Source organism: Urtica dioica, chromosome 10, assembly GCF_054948205.1.
Source record: "Urtica dioica subsp. dioica isolate 48M chromosome 10, U.dioica_male_clone48M_v1_H2, whole genome shotgun sequence".
Taxonomy (NCBI): Eukaryota; Viridiplantae; Streptophyta; class Magnoliopsida; order Rosales; family Urticaceae; genus Urtica; species Urtica dioica.
The window spans coordinates 14307139-14323241 of record NC_142765.1 but is presented as its reverse complement, the minus strand read 5'-3'; the positions used below and the strand labels follow the sequence as shown (position 1 = coordinate 14323241).

General features: G+C 36.9%; 2 protein-coding genes across 5 annotated transcripts; one reads left to right on the top strand and one right to left on the bottom strand.

Moving 5' to 3' along the window:
• The first annotated feature begins 5005 nt into the window (after positions 1–5005).
• On the top strand, positions 5006–9545 carry LOC149383457 (phenylacetaldehyde oxime monooxygenase CYP71AN24-like). Its single transcript, XM_089628690.1, has 2 exons — positions 5006–5973; positions 8810–9545. The coding sequence occupies exons 1-2, from the start codon at positions 5074–5076 to the stop codon at positions 9425–9427; spliced, it is 1518 nt and encodes a 505-aa protein (XP_089484816.1). The 5' UTR covers positions 5006–5073; the 3' UTR covers positions 9428–9545.
• A 2050-nt stretch (positions 9546–11595) lies between these two features.
• LOC149383456 (uncharacterized) lies at positions 11596–13698 on the bottom strand. Of its 4 annotated transcripts, none has more exons than XM_089629052.1 (5): positions 13396–13698; positions 13037–13164; positions 12824–12955; positions 12374–12682; positions 11596–12009 (listed from the first exon to the last, which is right to left on the bottom strand). In XM_089629052.1, the coding sequence occupies exons 2-5, from the start codon at positions 13162–13164 to the stop codon at positions 11874–11876; spliced, it is 705 nt and encodes a 234-aa protein (XP_089485178.1). In that variant the 5' UTR covers positions 13396–13698; the 3' UTR covers positions 11596–11873. The 4 variants fall into 4 exon arrangements, with proteins under 4 accessions (XP_089485178.1, XP_089485175.1, XP_089485176.1 ...); XM_089629049.1 differs by having other exon boundaries at positions 11597–12009; positions 12290–12682; XM_089629050.1 differs by having other exon boundaries at positions 11597–12009; positions 12290–12682; positions 13401–13698.
• Between the last annotated feature and the right edge of the window lie 2405 nt (positions 13699–16103).

The window sequence follows — 16103 nt, the reverse complement described above, 5'->3', positions numbered from 1 at the left end:
TATAGATATGGGAGCAAGTATGGATGTCGAACCCACGAGTACTAAGATTAATTAATAATTAAATCAACTAGATCGAATTGAACTCAAAATATGGAAGAGGTAAGTTGTTACAAAACTTTTTGACAAGTAAATAAACAAAAAAACGACGGTTTTACGGATATGCGAAGATAAGTACTATGGCTTCAATACTCTTTATTCAATGGTTAGGATTCTCGGGATTTACGCACGATTTAAACACTCAAAAATTTGCTAGTCACGTTCACAATGATATCACTAATTCTCTCTCGAGCAGCTAGCGACCTAAGGCTTTGCTGAATTTTTATCTCTCGATCTCAATTCCTAAAAATAAGGCAAGCATTGAACTAGAGAACTTATAAATTACTCCGTAACAATCTAGCTATCTCTAGCCTAGAATTGAGTCATGGTAATTTAATTCGCGTACACTAACAATCTAATCTTTCTCAAGCATCAACTTGAGTTCAAAATCAAGAATGAATTGAATCTATAATCATGTTCTAGACTAGCTATGCCATAGCCCTTGAGGGATTAGTTCATGGCGTAGCGAAGAAATAAAGAAGAAGACGAAGAAGAAGAAGAAGAAGAAAAACTAGTATTAAACAAAACCATTATAATTATCATAAATAAAAACAGGAATTCAAGAAAAAGAAAAGAAGAGAATAAAACTGCAATTGTAGTGTAAACGACGATGAACGGCTCTCCAAAATTCTCTATCACTCTCAAACACACAAAAATTCAAAAGCAAAGACTAAGGTCCATTAATAAGAGGCTAAGATGTGTTTTTATAGGACTCTAGATCTGATTACATTAGTTTCCAGTTAATTTTTGGAGTGATCTTTGTCATTAAAACTTTTTCAACGGCTCAAAACGATTCAAAAATCATTAATCTCCTATTCTGCCTGACAGGACCCCGCGACGTGCAGAGAAAATTTTGCGGCATGCTTCGAAGTTTTTCGGAAGTGTGCACAGCGCGCATATCGTTTTGAGACTTAGGCAAAATTGATGATGACACCTCGCGACGCGAGGTACAATTTCCATCTCTTCGAGAAACACGCGTAACGTTCTGGGGCTCTCTAAAAGCTCCGCGCGGCACGCGGAGAGGAATCCACTGTGCGCGGAGGCTCATATTTTGTCCATTCGCTTCTCGATCTCCGTTTTGACCCATTTCGACTCCCGATTGCTTCATTTTGCGTGAAAATGACTTCAAAGAGCTTATAGAAGCTCTTTTACTCCTTTACAACTGTAATTCCTTATAAATACACTAAAATCATAAAATACAAAATAAAAAAATAACCGAGAACTCGCTAAATTCAAGCCGAAAAATAGGAGTTTAACACGTAAGAAACTCACCTATCCAATAGGTAAAGTGGTTTTCACTGTTATATTAGTGATTTAAAACCTTTCTTCAGATATTCAATTTGTGTATCGAAGCCATTTTATTTTCAATAAATATATTCTTTTCTCTATGGTTTCGTCTCTCTCGTTTCACTTTCTCCATTGACGAGAAGCTCAATTACAATATGTCTCTCTCTCACCTCATAGGTGCTCTCTCTAAAACTCTCAAAAAATAGAAAAAAGCATCTTATCTAGTAATCGAACTAATATTGAGCATCGAAGAAAGATGCATCTGAGCTATAGCTCCCTTCTCTTTCTTTTCTCAAGTAACTAATAGTTGCAAACTTCTTTTCAGTGAGAGGAAGGCAAGAGAGAGAATATTATTTCCTTTTAAATATTATTCTCTCCTAATATTCATGAGAGAGCATAAAAGACAATATCTTATTTAACGTACTAATTATCATATCAACTAATTAAAACCTAACATATTTAACTACTTAATTAGCAAACAATTTACTAACTAAACACAAATTTAGTTACCTAATTAAATTAACAAAATAACGAACAAGTTAATTAATTTAGACACAACTTAATTATGTTAGACAAAAATCTAAACGGTTAGATTAACGAATAAATTACATAGTTAATTAAATTAAATACTTATTAACAAATTTATTTACATGTGAAATGATTACCTAAATAACTAATTAACAAATATATTTACGTGAATAACTAACTTAACTAAATAATTACTAAAATAACTAAACAACTAACTTACTTAACATAAATAATCACTATTTACCTTCACCGACGAGGCTGCGATCGACCGGCTGAGGCAACGACGGGACAAGGCGGAGCTACGAGGCTGATGACGTGGATCCGGAGCTATGATGCGGAGTGAATGTGGAGCTACTGTTAGGAATTCTTGCCCACAAGAAGATACTTCTGTAAATTCTCGCTGAAATATGAATAAAATAAAGTTTTGACATTTATAAGTTATTCGAATCGAAAGCGTTATTTCTTATGTATTAAGATTTATCAAACATTCATCAACCCATAGTCTCCGTATCGAACTGAGTCACGTGCACGACATCTGAGCTTGAGCGGTGAACTAAAACTGGTCGATGATTGGTTCATGCCTGGGTAGCTGAATTTGAAATCATATATGTGGAACACAAGTGAATGTTGATCACTTAGTAGAAGCATTCTACACTTGTGGTAAGTGAACGACATAGACAGATCTTGCTTGTAGATGTGTCGTTTAAGGACCGTTACGACACACTAACCGAGATCACAAATAATGGTCACAGTGAGACTTGATCTAAATCCGGAAGTGACCATGGACACTGGATTATGTTACCGCACTATATGACTCATTCGCTAAAAGGCCACTATCACGCTAATCACAACTTATGTCATGGGAGCATTGCGGAACATGGTTCGAGTGGGAAGTGATTTACAGATATGGAATCCAGCCTTCCTGAAAGAAGGTAAATGTTCTCTCACCTATGGGTTGATTTTAGAACCGATAGATTGCGCGCACTTCCGAAGTTTGTACGTTCGGAAGAATCTTTCACTGGAGAAGCAAAAATGCTTAGGGCTTATAGGTGTCAAGAAAAGTATAACGGAATAATTGACTTTTCTCGACATGAGTTGAACCTTGAGGATCTTGATCACGAACTGACTATATCAGTGGACACTCGTCATGACTAGTAAATATAATTCTAGTACCAAGGAGGGTTCAGTCTTGGCTTGTAAGGTGGAGTTTGACCAAGATTAGACAAATCGATGTCGAAAAGATAAAATGACTTTTTCATCTTTTCATCGGATTTTTTAAGCTTCTAATACTAGGTCCATAGTCCCCGATTCGGCTCTGATAAAGGCGGATAAGAACTTTCGAATAATAATTTTTTCATTATTATAATCTCACTAGCTGTAATTGTGATTGACAGCATCAATTCTGGAATATGGGTATTTGCATAATTAAATAATTATTTATGTTAGTATTAATTATTTATTGTTTGATCAAATAAATAATTAATCAATTACTTATTTTTTTATTGTTGGACCAAGTAAATAAATAATTAATTGGGTTTTAAGCAATTGGGCCTTGCACGTATTGAGGTGGATGACTTTTTTTAGGATCCCGGCACAAGATTTGCGCGAAATCCTCCTTGGTTGTGTGCCATAAAAATCGTCCATGCCTTATTGGTAGTTACCAATATTTTTTCTTTAGTTGTTTAAATAAAGGAGAAAGAAATATTTAAAAGGGAAGTAAGATATTGTCATTTATTCTCTCTCATAAATATCACCGATTAATTTTGAATACCATATATAAGGTTATTTTTGTAAAAACTTGTAGGACTAAAATTGTCACGTCACTTTTATATATGGATATATTTGAAATTTTTGTCAAACGTTGGTTAAATCACAATCTCAACGTTTATGGTGTCTTAGTTCATGCAAATTGACATGTTAATATGATATAAATAAAGCTACACGAATTAAACTAGTTTATACTTTATGCAATAAAAACATGGCTATCCTCCCTATAAAAACATGGCAATTCTTTGTCGTATACGTTACTGAAACATTAATTTTTTAAGACTATTCTGATATAAAAGCAGGAACTGATGAGCCCATGCCTATGGGGTCTTCCACCTCAGAGATTATCACTTTTTTTTTTGTTTGACTACATGTTTATTTGGTTTTGTTCATTTACATTAAAATAACTAAATTATCCCTCCTAAAAAAAAAAAAAAAAAAAAAAAAAAAAAAAAAACAACAACAACAACAATAATTCACACTAGCCCCTTAAAAAAACACTCGGCTCCGATCCTTGTATATAAAACTTTTAATATTCATCATATGACGAGAAATATCACTAACTATTATCATAATTGTTTTGATACACAATAATTGATACAGTGACATGAGCAGATCAAGAGCACGAATCAAAGAAGGAAAACAAAACTCATGCTCTACGAGTCGCGATCGCGATTTACGAATGAAAAAGAGCCGCGACTAAAAAAAAAAAGTAATAGTAATTGACGTGATTTTTTAAAGTAAAGTATTCAAAATAGCTTCTATAAAGAAGCACTATAATCACTACAGTCATGCATGGCAATTCTTTGTCGTATACGTTACTGAAACATTAATTTTTTAAGACTATTCTGATATAAAAGCAGGAACTGATGAGCCCATGCCTATGGGGTCTTCCACCTCAGAGATTATCACTTTTTTTTTTGTTTGACTACATGTTTATTTGGTTTTGTTCATTTACATTAAAATAACTAAATTATCCCTCCTAAAAAAAAAAAAAAAAAAAACAACAACAACAACAATAATTCACACTAGCCCCTTAAAAAAACACTCGGCTCCGATCCTTGTATATAAAACTTTTAATATTCATCATATGACGAGGAATATCACTAACTATTATCATAATTGTTTTGATACACAATAATTGATACAGTGACATGAGCAGATCAAGAGCACGAATCAAAGAAGGAAAACAAAACTCATGCTCTACGAGTCGCGATCGCGATTTACGAATGAAAAAGAGCCGCGACTAAAAAAAAAAAAGTAATAGTAATTGACGTGATTTTTTAAAGTAAAGTATTCAAAATAGCTTCTATAAAGAAGCACTATAATCACTACAGTCATGCATGGCTAATATTATCTGGAATAACTCAAGAAAAATTAATAGTAACAAAAAGCATGAACAACCCAATACTCCTCGCCTCTCTCTTCGTCCTCTCACTACTCATCTTCTTCGTAAGAAAAAAGAAGCGATCATCATCACCATCAAGTGGTCCAAACCCTAATCTCCCTCCGTCGCCGCCAAGGCTTCCAGTGATCGGAAACCTCCACCAGCTCGGCACACTGCCGCACCGGTCCCTCCATGCCCTCTCAGAGAAGCACGGCCCGTTGATGCTCCTCCATTTGGGACACACCAAAACCCTAGTCGTCTCGTCCGCGGAGGCCGTGAAAGAGATCGTGAAGAACCACGACATCGCTTTCTCGGACCGCCCTCAGACCACGGGCGCGAAGATCCTTCTGTACGGATGCCACGACGTGGGATTCTCTCCTTACGGAGAGTATTGGAGGCAGGCCCGGAAGATCTGCGTCCTTGAGCTTCTCAGCCTTAAGAGAGTCCAACAGTTTCAGCCCGTGAGGGAAGAGGAGGTCGGTCTCTTGCTCGACCGGGCGAGGAAGGCTTGCTCGGCCGGAGAGAGTATAAACCTCAGTCATATGTTGATATCGGCGTCGAACAACGTGACATCGAGGTGTATTTTTGGCCAAAGAGTTGAAGGAGATGGTGGTCGGAGCGTGTTCGGCGAGCTGACGAGGAAGCTGTTGGAGAAGCTCACGGCTTTCTGCGTTGGAGACTTTTTCCCGGCGTTGAAGTGGGTTGACGAGGTCAGAGGGTTCGTGCCGGGACTGAGGGCCCTGGCCGGAGAGTTCGATAGGTTTTACGACAAGGTGATTGAGGAACACGGCGGGGTTGATCACGGGTCTGATGGGAATGAGGATTTTATGGACATTCTTCTTCGGCTCAAGAAGGATGATTTGCTTGACTTTGACCTCACTTTACAAAATCTCAAGGCTCTCATCGCAGTAAGTCTCTCTCTCTCTCTCTCTCTCTCTCTCTCTCTCTCTCTCTCTCTCTCTCTCTCAACAGAACATATTTAATATGATCATTTCTATATATGTCCACCAAAAAGGAAAAGAAAAGTACTAACAAGAGTTTACGAGGTCATGAACTTCTCATCTCATTGTAAATAGATTTGAGATAGAATCTCATCCTACTTTATTCTCTCTTCAACAGTCTAATTTTTCAAGATGTTCTTTAGGATATGAGCATCTTTTCGTTCAGTATTCATCTTAGACTACTGATGCATATAAGTTTAATGTAAAGTATCATGTTCAAAAATCATGCATGTTTTTAACAATCTTTTACTACACTCCTTTAGGATATCATGTAATTTTGCCACATTTTTTTTCAACGATGTCACATATTTCTACGCTCCCTTGCTTTAGGATATGAACCTCTTTTGGAGTTTACTCGTCTTGGACCATTCATGTAAGTTTAGATATTAGAATCATGATAAGTTTAGATATAATGCATGTGTATGTTTTCAACGACGTGATCATGTCAGATCTTTATTACTTTCCTTTAAGATATAAGCATCTTTTCGTGCACTCATCTTAGACTGATGCATGTAATTAAGTTTATATATATACTAGTTTTAGCATCGCGCTACGCGCGAATGATTTTAACATATTATAAATGATAATAGCAAGTAAAATTTGTAGAGGTTAATTTGTGTTATCAAGATTTATAAACAATGGGCACCAAAAAAACCGGTAATTAAGAAAAAAAAAACCCTTAAAAATCATGAACGAATAATAAAATGTAGGCACATATAAGGTGAAGGAAAATAAATATCAAACAGAAAAAGAAAGAGAATTTAATAAAGAAAATATAAAACTAACATACACTCAAAGTAATGTAAATTATTGATATAGGCTACGTTTGGTTGAGATTAAAAAGCCTTGTTTTTGTTTTTAGAAAAAACTAAACTGTTTATCCGGTGATTGACAAAACTGTTTTTACAAAAAATTTAACGTTTTTAGATTTTGTACATGAGACGTTTTTAGATTTTGTACATGAGATTGTAAAGCTATGATTCTTAGCTTTTAGAAAAAGTGTTTTTAAGTTTGCTATATAAATTACTGTAATATCATCGTACAAAATATTATTTATATATATGTATATAAATAAACATATCAATAATTATTATTTAATTATTAAGAACATGTCTACTGAAATATGGAGACACATATAAGGTGAATGGAAATAAATATCAAAGAGAAAAAGAAAGAGAATCTAATAAAGAAAATATAAAACTAACATACACTCAAAATAACGTATGTTATTGATACAGTATAATATAGAATCAGTAATTATGATTATAAAATAAATAAAAAAATTATACAAAATATATTGATGAAAGAGGGAGAAAAAAAACAATATACATAAAATTTTTTTACAAAATAGATTGAAAAAAAAAACCAACTCGGCAAAGAAAAGAAAAAGAAAAAAAAAACCAACCAACCGGAAGGCAAAAAAAAAAAAAAAAGCCGCCACATGACGTCGCCAGATGAAAGGAGGAGTGAAGTTCCTCCTTATTATCTATGTTATATATATATATATATATATATATATATATATATATATATCTTACTTCTATAGTAATAAATTGATTGGTGGGATGTGAGGCAATGAAATATAGAAGAGGGACCCAGGAGAGAGATTCCCGACTCATTATTATGCTCAAACAATGATATACAAAAGTAAGTTGTGCGATTCTGAAGGTCTTTTAAATTGATTGGTGGGATGTGAGGCAATGAAATATAGAAGAGGGACCCAGGAGAGAGATTCCCGACTCATTATTATGCTCAAACAATGATATACAAAAGTAAGTTGTGCGATTCTGAAGGTCTTTTACATATTTTCATGATACTTAACATGATACATATATATATATATATATATATATATATATATATATATATATATTACAAACAAACAAAACCGGCCCTATGATAATTTTAATAAATAAGCCCATGCATATATGCATAAGTGGTTCTAAGAGATCGTTCTGATAGAAAATTTAAAAAATCTATAAATATAGTTGTAATACTTCAATGGTCATTTTTACACCTAAAAAATTTATATTTAGTATAATTTTTACACCAAATAAACAGTGTTATACTATTTTAAATATAGACTAAAATAATTAGATTATTTTAGTTCAATAATATAGTATAGTAATAAAAAAAAATTACATAAAAAGAGAAGCTCTAAAAACAAGTAAACTCCAACTGAAGATAGTGGGACCCGCCCGTTTTGAATTTATTGATGCGCTCGATTCCAGTGCTCTAGAACAAAATCATTCATGTTCATCGAAAGAATTAGTTTGTCAAGGTCATTTTACACTATTAATTCTTCCAGCCAATTTTAAACGTCAGAAGATCGAATCTCATTCATGAAATTCAGGGTCGTGGTTGTAAAATGCAAATTCATTTTAAAATGATATATATATATATATATATATATATATATATATATATATATACTAAATTTATTTATGATATTGTTTCTTATCGGCACGGCTATAATATTTTGAAAAGAAAAATATATCTCCACTGAGTCTGGGACCCGTCTCTACACATTATTGCCTCCACAATTATAATTAAATGTACGAAAAAATAATAAATAAATGAAACTAAGATCAAAACAAGACTACTAAAGTAACTTCTTTTGAAAAAGAAACAACCACTACCTTATCCCAATGGAATCGAATCATTGTTAATAGTATTTCCCTCCCGTTTCCAATCAAATAATTCATTTCTGATCATATAATACATCTCATTGATTAATTATTAGGACATGTTTGTTGGCGGGAGTGACACCACTTCCACGGCAACGGAATGGCTGATGGCCGAGCTGATCCGAAACCCTAGAGTGATGAAAAAGGCACAAAAAGAGATCCGAAGAGTCGTCGGAAAAAAGCGAAAGATCGAAATCGAAGACCTCAGCCAGATGACCTACATGAAGTGCGTCATCAAGGAAGCCCTAAGGCTTCACCCTCCTCTCCCTCTCTCGGTGCCCCGAAAAACCTCATCGAGCACCAAAGTCGGAGGATACAATGTCCCGGAGGGAACCACCGTTTTCATCAACATCTTGGCGGTCCACATGAGCCCCGGCTCGTGGGACCGTCCCGAAGACTTCGTCCCCGAGAGGTTCGAGGACAGCACGGTTGACTTTCGAGGCCAAGACTTTCACTTCGTGCCATTCGGGATCGGAAGGAGGGGTTGTCCCGGCTTGATGTTCGGAATCGCCAGTGCCGAGTATGTGATCGCCAACATTTTGTATTGGTTTGACTGGGAGTTGACCGGGGGAATTTCGCCTCAGGACTTGGACATGAGTGAGACTTATGGCCTCACTGTCACTAAGAAAGTTCCTATTATTGCTGTGCCAATAGCATATGACCCGCTTGATTGATTAATTAATGTGTTAAAATCTCTCCTTGGTACTGTTTAATTCTGTTTGAATTTGAAATGAATAAATGTATGCCGATCGTGCTCAATTATGAGAGTATTGTTTGTTTTCACTTTTATCATTATAACTTGAATTATTAATAAATGTATTGAATTTGTCGTGAAAAATGTAATTCTTGTCTGAAATTCAAAAAATAGTTGGTGGTAAAGTTGGCGAGACTAAATCTCGAGAGATCTCATTTATTGGTACTGCATGGGAATTCCCATAAGAAAAATCATATATACTAAAAAACAGTGTCGAAATATTTGTTCAAAGAGGACTGATAATCGACAGCGGTATCATCAGTGTGTAATAGGCAATGGATTCCACATTTTTTTTTATAATCAATGAGAAATTATCATAAAGAAAAATCGATGTAATATTGATGCAATCGTGAGTAGTTAGAACTTTTTTTTTTTTTATACTTGTTAAGCATCATTGGAAACGAACTTCTGGCATTCCACAACGCGAGAGGTATGTTCGGTAGCAAAACCGCAGTAGCGGGAAGAACAAAATGGCTTCTGATAAGATCTACATATTTGAATCGAAGTAGGAATATTTAATAACTTAATATTTACGGAGTTCAATCATTTTTGTAGGAGAATGGTGGGTCATGTGAAGAATCAAAACTCCCAACTTTGAGAAAGTTGGCAATGAGAATCTTGTCTCAAACCGCATTGTCATCGGCGTGCGAGAAAAATTGTTCGCACTTGTCCACATTAAGCAACGAAACCGATTGGCGTACATGAGATTGGAGGAACATGTTTTTTTTTTTTTTGTAGCTACAACATGAAGCTACAATTACAAGATATCGAAAGTGATGTCGCTAACAGGAAAGATCATTTGGAAATGATCCAAAGATCAATAGAAGTAATGGGCTGACAACGTGGACGATGATGAACTTCTGCAAAGGATTCAACTAGTTCCCCTCGATGATCAAGACCAAAACCCTGACCAACAGGCTCGGGAGGAAGCGTTGATGGGGACACCATATTGAGTGAAGACGTTGGTCAGATTTAACATGGATCATCAGATGATGGACGTGGTCCTCATGACGGTGACAATGATGGAGGTGGTGGTGATGTTGGCGGGTTTGGTGCTAGTCAAGATGTTGGTGATGGTAGTGGTAGAGGTTAATCCATGGACTATGGAGCAAGGTTACTAAGCCACACAAGATTCAGATCACGGGGCACAACGTCAAAGATCTGACAGGTTAGTGTATTCAAATTTAATTATTTCGGAGTTCTCAAACAATGTACATATGTTAAATATGAAAAGTAATATATTATCTGTTTCACAGGCTGGGAGAATACTTTGACTATGAGACCGGATCGTATTATGGCAGTGGAACACAGATAGCGCCAGCGCACTATATATCTTCTCGTAGTGATCACGGCGGTGACTTTAAACAAGGATATGGAACGTACATGTCCTCTGGTAGTGACTACGGTGTTGATCACTTGATGTCTCAGTTCGACATTATGTCATTCACTATGTCAGACACACAGAGTGACGATTCGTATACTTGTCCTTCTTACCGTTACCCTAATCCAATTAGAGTGCCACAGACACATGTTAATCCGCAAGGAAGTGGGCGTCGTACATTCGTTGCAAGCACATTATAGCATGTCTACCAGGATGTCCACTAATAAATGATGTCGTGAAGTACATCAAGCCGCCCACGACAGACATGTTCAAACTTCAAACAATCGTACAAGAGGCATTTCACGTGGTGCCAATATTGCGAGCTTCAAGAAAACCAACCGAGTTTTATCCAATCAGGACGTCCATCGGGATTCTATTAATACATTTCATTTTCTATTATAACTATATATTTGTAGAACATATTTATTTCATGAACGATTTGGTGGTATGTTATTCCATATGAAACATTTAAGCTAGATATATATAATTTGAAGTGTTTTAAATTTTTGGACTATATTTACAAATATACATGTATTCGTTAATTTTGCAACATTATTTTCGTTCAATTTTTCATCGGCACGTCGATTTTCCATCGAAAAAAGTATTTGAAAATGACATTTCATTTTCTATTTCCACATTTTTTCCGTTCGATTTTCCGTCGACATGTCGGTTTTTCGTAAATCAGTATACTCGAAACGGCAACGAAAACAAAACAACATTTATATGCTTGGATGAAAGTAGTGGGTTCAGTGGGTTCAATCCTTACCCGGCAGATACCTTTAAAAAAAACTACTAATAAAAGACTATTTGCTACTGTCCGTACATTCCAATTTCTATCATTCACCTAAAGGAAAAGTGCCACCAACTCCTACAAATTGAGCCCTCCCAAATAATTAAAACCCACAATGAAGATGCCGCAAAACAAACTTAAAATTGATCAAATTTATTTGTACCTATTCATTTACATTTGACCACGGAATGCGTATCAAGGTAACACAGGAAGCTCCACTTTATCAAAGGAATAGAAACTAACTTTACCCTGCTCTACATGACACACCTTCAATGGAACTCCACATTCTCCGCCCAAAATTTCAAGCGTTGCTCTAGACGGAGGATATCCCCTAAAAAACAGAGAATAATATGATATCCAACTGATAGCTGAAAAGAGCCGTTTAATTACCAATATATAAAAGTGATTTACAACTAAACTTAAAGAGGACGATGAAAAGCTACTAGTTACGAGGCTAAACTTTCTTATGTAATATAATACCCTGTAATCCTAAATTCAATAATAAGAGATAAGAGTATAAGATATATTATTTTCTCCAATAAATATTAGTTACCTAAAACATAATGAACTTAAATAAAATAAATATTTCATGAGCTTGAAAAACGAAATACCTGGTAAAGCACACGACAAAACTTGGGTCGCCGGGACATGATTTTCTGAATTTGCAGTTCGGAGGATAGACATCAAAGACTTGCCTCGCTTCCTCTATTTGCAATCGACTTAACTTCTTCATTATGGCGACTTCATCTTCTGATGTCGACTCTGCTACAGTCCCTCGACATCGTTCAGAGAAAGATTCGCTATTTCCATTAACAGTCTTCAAAGACCACGGAACACCATGTCGACCGACAATGTAGCCAAGAGATTTCAGTTGCTTATAAGCCTGAAAGTAATCCCAACAACATCCGTTCTTCGCATCAGATAGTTTGGCATACAAGTCTTCGAGTGATAGACCCGCACCAACATCATCCATCACAACTAAACCCCCGAGTTCAACCAAAAACCTAGCTTTTGAAAAATAAAAATTAAAAAATTATTTACTAAATAAACCACAACACACAATGTCTGAATGGTAGTCTCGAACCCATAACTGAAATAATCAATTATAATTCTGGCAACAAAGAAACACTAGGAGAATTGCTTACAGAAGTTCTTCGATCGAGCAGTAGATTTTTCCGTGGCGAACAATTCCGGTCGTCCTCCAAATTGGACCCTTCATAGCTTCAACCTCAGCCATTCTCATCTCGCTAATCCAACGAGCTAAGGATAAAACTTTCCTGAAATGCCAAATTATACTAACTATAGAAAGAGAAAAAAGAAACATAAAATTTTGCTAAAGCGATGAGCCGAACACATACCTAGGTTGCAGTGTCGAAGTTGGAACCGAAGAAAAACAATATTCATGCTCGGCGCCATCTTCGTCAGAGTCCTCACCATGATTGATCTCATCGTCACTCTCATAAATCTCTCTTTGTTGCCTCTCCATCTACAACCAAACCCAATGTATTGATGAATTAAAACTAGGCTTCCTGCCCAGCACAATTCATAAATTACATATAAAAACAACAATAATAATATTAATAATAATAATAGCAAATCTTGTATATTGATTGATCACGGCAGAATTGAGCTCCCAATAATTGGGGACATCATACGAGATGATTAACAGAGACTGCTTTAAACTGAAAACATACTGCTTCAAACCCTAAAAGCTCACCAAACCTTCACGGGCTTACACCGCCGAGGAAAGAGAGAGGAAGATGACAGCGAAGAAACAGGAAGAAGGGGAAGATGGGGCTGATTCGGGAGTGAAGGTTCTATGACTGGGACACGGCTTATAAGGAAGAAGGAAACCAGTGAACCCACAAGGAGGGAAAGAGAAACGGACCAATGTTCTTAAGGAAAAAAACAACAAAAATTCAAATGTTTTAACATTTTTTTATTAAAAAACATTTAAAAAATAAACCAACATAATACAGCACCAAATGTTTTAAAATTTAAGCAAAAATTATCAAACAAAAATATCCTTGTAACTTTTATAATGAAGACATTTAGTCATCTTTTAGGCTTAAACTCACACTCTCACGCAAAAGAATACCTCAGAAGAAGGAAGGACTGTCATCCAAACTAGATCCTTAAGGGAATGATTTTACAATTTTACTTTCTACTTTTCGACATCTGATCATATTGACGTAGTAAACGCTCAAGAAGATCAACTCCAGAAGAATAGGCGTGAAGATCAGATAGCTTAGTATTAGGAGTTGGTTAACAGTATTTGTTATACATATTTATCTTTATCTATTTTACTGCTTATATTTCTCCAATATTTCAGCACAGTTTGCGTAACAAACTTGAAGCTTGGTTGTATATATATATGTACATGTACGCAGTTTATATTCAATAAGAAATACGAATCAGTTTTCATATGGTATCAGAGCATTAATATTCTTATTTGCTCATTCGTATTTTTTTTTCTCTCCATGTCTTTTGAAAACACTTCCGCTGATCCGATGTCGGTTATTCCGCCGACCTCCGCTGTTCATCTTCCATACGCTATTCATCATTCGGATAGTCCCTCTACCATCCTCGTTACGCCTCTCCTAACGGGTGATAATTATGGTTCGTGGAATAGGGCTATCACTATGGCTCTCCGAGCTAAAAATAAACTCGGTTTTGTGAATGGTTCTCTTCCAAAACCAGAACTGGAGTCTGAAATTCAATCATGGGAACGCTGCAACGATCTTGTGAGCAGTTGGATTCTTAATTCCGTCTCACCCGAGATTCGTCCAAGTATTCTGTATGCTGAATCGGCAGCTCAAATTTGGTCTGATTTGTACGATCGATTTTCTCAATCTAATGCTCCGAAAATCTATCAACTTAAGCAAGCGATCTCAACCCTCAAACAAGCGGGTCTCTCTGTTTCTCTCTACTTCACTCAGTTGAAGTCACTATGGGATGAGCTCACATCCATTACTCCATTCCCACCTTGCATCTGCGGCAACGCAAAACTCATCGCTGATCAACAAAATCAAGATCGTGCAATGGAATTTCTACAAGGGTTGCATGATAGTTTCTCCGCCATTCGCAGCCAAGTTCTCCTCATGGAGCCGTTTCCTTCGGTTCAGCGAATTTATAATTTAATTCGTCAGGAGGAGATGCAGCAAGAGCTGAACCTGAAATCTGTTCCGACCGCCGACTCGGCAGCTTTTCACACGTCCAAACAGCAGTGGTCATCACCATCCACTCGCTTCACCGGCAAACGTCCTCGACCGTATTGTGATCATTGTAACAAGCATGGTCACACACGTGCAAAGTGCTATCAAATTCATGGCTTCCCCGATAAGCAAGTCACGAAGTCTGAGTCATCACCGGCTCTCGCTGCAAGTTCGCTGACATCCGAACAATATTCCAAGCTTCTTGCACTCCTCAGCAAAGAAGACTCTGATATGCCATCTGCAAACTTAGCAGGTACTGCATTTACTTGTATATCATCTAGTTGGATAATTGATTCTGGTGCATCGAATCATATATGTTCATCACTTTCCTTTTTTAATCATTATTCATCGGTAGATAAAAATCTTTTTGTCCAATTACCAGATGGAACAAAGGCTCTTGTAACACACATTGGAACTGTCCATTGTTCAAAATCATTGATTCTCACCAATGTTTTTTATATCCCATCCTTTAAATTTAATTTATTATCAATCTCGCAATTGACAAAATCAGCTAATTGTGATGTAATTTTCTCTTCGTCCCAATGCATTTTTCAGGACCGTACCTTGAAGACGAGGATTGGTCGGGGTAGAGAACAACATGGACTCTTTTTTCTACAAGATGAAGTCGTTTCCAATTCTGTTATTTCCAATTCTGTTATTTCTAATTCCGCACTTTCTTTCAAAAGTTGTAATAAATATGACTTATGGCACTCCGCTTCCCCCTCATCCGCTGGGAAGTCGGCCAAACGACCAAAACGAAGGGGCGCCTCGCCAAAGGCGTCCGAGGTGACCCACACCCACGCCCGGCGGCTAGGCGGGTCACTATCCTCGACCAGCCTCACATTGCCCCGGGCGCGGGCCATATGAAATCCCGGCTGCCCCGGCGCCGGAAAGACGGCGACCAGATTACGGAAGTCGTCCACGAATGAAGCATGTAGCCAACAGGCAATAGAACGCCGGGCTCATCTGGCATGCACGGACCCCTAGTCGGGTCAAAGTCTGCTGGACGATCGTTGGGAACGGGAGGCGCAACCCACAGACAAGACTCCCGATCGTCACGGCCGCGTATCTGTCCCTAGGACGAGAGGGCCTGTCCTCGGGGGCAGGTCTAAGCATCCCCACCGAGGGAGGGATGTTATACGTCTCCCAGAGCGTGCTGAAGACTCGGGAAGTGAGCGTGCTCGCGGCATCGATTCCCCTGCAGTCTAGG

What these genes read in the sequence shown, in the direction of transcription:
- LOC149383456 (XM_089629049.1), bottom strand. Translation starts at nt 13,164, where the DNA reads ATGGAGAGGCAACAAAGAGAGATTTATGAGAGTGACGATGAGATCAAT. An exon ending in TGCTCGATCGAAGAACTTCT is followed by an intron (nt 12,683 to 12,823) that starts GTAAGCAATTCT and finishes TTCAAAAGCTAG; the next exon opens with GTTTTTGGTTGAACTCGGGG. An exon ending in TTTGTCGTGTGCTTTACCAG is followed by an intron (nt 12,010 to 12,289) that starts GTATTTCGTTTT and finishes TCTGTTTTTTAG; the next exon opens with GGGATATCCTCCGTCTAGAG.
- LOC149383457 (XM_089628690.1), top strand. Translation starts at nt 5,074, where the DNA reads ATGAACAACCCAATACTCCTCGCCTCTCTCTTCGTCCTCTCACTACTC. An exon ending in ATCTCAAGGCTCTCATCGCA is followed by an intron (nt 5,974 to 8,809) that starts GTAAGTCTCTCT and finishes ATTAATTATTAG; the next exon opens with GACATGTTTGTTGGCGGGAG.